The 3,829-nt window shown below is 36.2% G+C and overlaps 1 protein-coding gene across 1 annotated transcript in view; it reads left to right on the forward strand.

The window, feature by feature from the left end:
• Nucleotides 1-1,452, forward strand: part of cd83 (CD83 molecule) — a 1,480-nt gene extending 28 nt beyond the window's left edge. The window contains exons 1-4 of the mRNA XM_051865948.1: nt 1-151; nt 233-348; nt 818-1,052; nt 1,319-1,452. The exon at nt 1-151 is cut by the window's left edge and continues 28 nt beyond it. Coding sequence (XP_051721908.1) covers nt 109-151; nt 233-348; nt 818-1,052; nt 1,319-1,452 — 528 coding nt within the window. The 5' untranslated portion in view covers nt 1-108. The remainder of the gene's footprint in view (nt 152-232; nt 349-817; nt 1,053-1,318) is intronic.
• The last annotated feature ends 2,377 nt before the right edge of the window (nt 1,453-3,829 follow it).

Below are 3,829 nucleotides of genomic sequence, written 5' to 3' on the forward strand. Positions count from 1 at the left end.
CGCGTGGGATTTCCCTCACTTCCCCAAAAGTCATGTAGATATAAAGAGCATGTAGGAGGCTCATACAGCATAAAACCGTCGTGTCGACACCAAGCTATAGCCAGAACCATGAATTATTTCTCGGAATTCATCGTATGTCTTGTAACTTTCGGTAAGTCTCCACCCGTGTTCCCGAGAGTATTTTCACGCAGACTCTGTTGATCCAGGTTGACATTGGTTCTTTTATTTGCAGCTGTGGCGGAGTGTTTAAAGCATGATATTAGCGCTATCACTGGTGAAGATGCCGTGTTGCCATGTGCGGCGAAATCAAAGGACGGTGTCCAGTATCGCTCGGTGATATGGTACAAGGTAAAGTTCAGTATTTGTATGTATTTTATTGAGAACCTTGTGTTTTTTTCCTCACATCTTTTTGTTTACTGGATGTTCGTTTTGCTTAAAAAAACGCTAAAAAAAAACTATTCAGATATTCAAAAATACAAAAAAAGATTCACTTGAATAAACTAAAATAAAAGTAATTTTATATTTTTAAAAATCATTAAGCAGTTGATCAGTTTATTATTAATACTAGAAAAACTTTATTGACTTTAACATTAAGACAATATTTGAAACTTTATTCTGCCAAATAAAGGTCAATGTGATACATATAGTGTTTGTGTACATTCATATAGGTTATTGAAAGTATTTCAGTACTTTTTGCTTTTACATTTTTGTAAGGGTACTTGGTACAAATTAGTCTCTATATGTTTTTAGCTACTTGAGAGTATTGTTTTAAATGAAGATGTCATTTAACTTAATGAATTAAACTTATGTTTTACAGGTTGCTGAAGGGCCTTCCCGAACGTTAACTGGTCTTGTAATGAAAAGACTAACTGAAAACAATGGCAAAGTGGAAAAATATAAAGGTGTCGAACGAGAGGTTGAGCTGCTTGAGAGCACAAAGAGCCTTATTCTGTCTAATGTAACTGCAGAAGACAGTGGAATATACAGCTGCTTTATGTCTGCTCCTCTTGGCCATCAGAACCAGGAAGGCGAAGTCGTTCTGAATGTTAATGGTAAGTGTGGGGATTTATAATGGCCACACAGAAAGTATTTATACACTTAAGCTTAAAAACATAATTTTTCATAGCTTTTAGAATCAAAATTAAGTTCACTGGGGTGATTTAGCACATTATTTAAAGCTGTAGTTCATCTAAATGCAATAACATTCACACATTTTTAAACTTCCACTGTATCTACTGTATTCTTCGACAGCAATAGGCAATGAATGATGAAAGTGGACAAACTAACAATTTGATGTTGATGTGTTTTGTATTTTCAGAGTTTATTACAGCTGAGGAAATGGAATATAATAAAAGTGATAACCATAACACACTTTATGTTATGGCTTTCGCAGTCCTCGGTGTGGCACTCCTGATGTTTTGCATAAGCTACGTAAGTAATTTGTTCATTTGATTTAATATATAAAGTATCTATATACTTTGAGTCAAGATATTATGCATGTATTTTTAAGGTATTTACCAGAGACATGTTTACCACAGGTTTGTTTAAGAAGTGTATTCCAAAGCAACAAGAAGCTCTCGAAAGACTCTTTGCATCAAGGCAAGAACTTGATTGTCACCAAGCATGTGGATTGCAAGACTTTACCTGAAGTGTTTGTGTGATGGTAAACAAGAGTTCATAGGGCAGTGCTCAGTAGGACAAAGCTTCGTGCACAGGACACAGATAGTCGATAGAGCTCATGCTGAAGAAGACAACCGGCAGATACACAAGAAGTGGCATGTCACATGCTACTTAACCTACTTGATAAGCTGGTAGATGGTCACTCTACAAAGAGTGAGGAATGCAAGCGCAAAGGTTTCAGCATCATCAACATCTTTTGAAAACTGAATCTTTACATTATGAAACAATCAGTGAGACCAAGAGAAATGTTCTGCATTAGAATTGTGGTTGGTTGCTTGTTTGTGAGTGTGACCACCATGGAAGTGGAGAAGGACTGACCCAAATACAGAGCACGTTTGAATGCTATGCTCTGTGATCAATGTTATTGTCTGGCATGCTTACAGATTTTCTACTAAGTTCTCACAAGACAAATGGTAAATATTGTATTTTTTCAAATGATTTTTGAAATCATGTTTTCAATTCTGTCATTCTTATAGAAAAGCAAAAACTACCTCATATGATAATGGATTTATTTAAAAATTCATTTGTTTTATTTCTATTTTATCTTTATGATATGGAGTTATTGTATGTTAATGCATATTGAATATAGAATAAAATGTATGAAAAAGTATAAAAGCTATTCCTCCTTTTTTTTGTTAAATTTCTGACTGCCCATCTATGAAGTCAAAATCTAAATACAGTATTTTAATTGTCAGGACTCAAGAGCAGAGTTTTCAATTGTCTTTTTATTAATAATAAAACAAAACTACCATAGGGAAAACAGACAGACAAGGCAGGGCTGGACAAGCAGGGCAAGGAATGACAGGACAGGACAGGACACAGCAACACCTAACGGGGGGGAAAAGTCCACAACAAACGGGACAGGACAGAGAACAAAGGGAGAATAAATAGGGAAGGAAATCAGGAGGGTAAAAAGGGAGAGCAGGTGGGGCAAATAAACCAATAATCAGGTAACAAGAGGGTGGGCCAAAGACTAGAGACTGACAGAAGAGCACATGGCACACAGAAAAAAACAAAAATATACAAAAGGTACATGGCAAACAAACTTGACAGAAGCCATGTGCTCACACAAACACTCAAGACATGACAGAAGAGCACATGACCAATCAACGCCACCAAAAGTCATGTGCTCCAACAGAAAACAGCATACAGGACAGAAAAGCACAGGACAAATCAACGCCACCAAAAGTCATGTGCTCCAACAGAAAACAACACACAGGACAGAAGGGCACATGGCAGAGAAACACCTCATCCGCCATGAACCAAAAGTGTCAGGATCCAGACACTATTCCTCGAATACTCAAAACACAGAGATAAGAGGTCTGACAACCACGAAGCGTACGCTCACACAAGGACAAGACAAACACATGAGTGTCAGGATCCTGTCACCAATCTAATGCTGCCTTCACTTGCGAGTTTTATCATAAATTTATTGTAAATGCGACTTTCCTAGTTAAAAATTAGACGGTAAATACACCCTCTCAAGTCGTATTTACCACTAAGAAGCTCAGGAATAATTTTGATACACAAGTTCCCAAGTTGGGTGTGCTATAAACTTCAAACATGGCGGAGTGAAGAACAAATGCTGCTGTGACTGGTATTCTTTATTAGTTTTTTCCACAACAGCTACATCACCTTGACCTTTCGTTAAAGTAGTGCATACTTACATATATGTATAATCTTTTTAAAGCGTATATACACAGACTGTATTTGAGTGAGTTACAGTGGCGTAACTTTGTTTTAAATGCTGTATCAGATATGTACTATATATGTACAATAACAATTGCGAAAAAATAACATTACGATGTCCAGAAATCAATTTCAACAGTACATTGGGTTTAATTTATCGACATAGAATTCATGTTTAATGAGTTTCATCCACTATAATGTAATATCTTTAGTGTCGAGATTTTTCATGTGAATAAATGCATAGATCCGCAAATTTTGTTCTTGTACCCTAATGGTCTAGTGGTAGAACTTTTGTTAAGCGTGTCAGAGGTTCTAGGTTCTAATCTGCACTCGTATGTTTGTTTTTTTTCCCCTTCTTTCATCAAAACTGAATATGTTCATCAGTGATTGTATATCAAGAGTAAGCACAAATTTGTGTGCATTTTGTTTTGTGATTTCACTGGAACGAATAGATAGTCTC

Source organism: Ctenopharyngodon idella, chromosome 16 (assembly GCF_019924925.1).
Source record: "Ctenopharyngodon idella isolate HZGC_01 chromosome 16, HZGC01, whole genome shotgun sequence".
Classification (NCBI taxonomy): domain Eukaryota; kingdom Metazoa; phylum Chordata; class Actinopteri; order Cypriniformes; family Xenocyprididae; genus Ctenopharyngodon; species Ctenopharyngodon idella.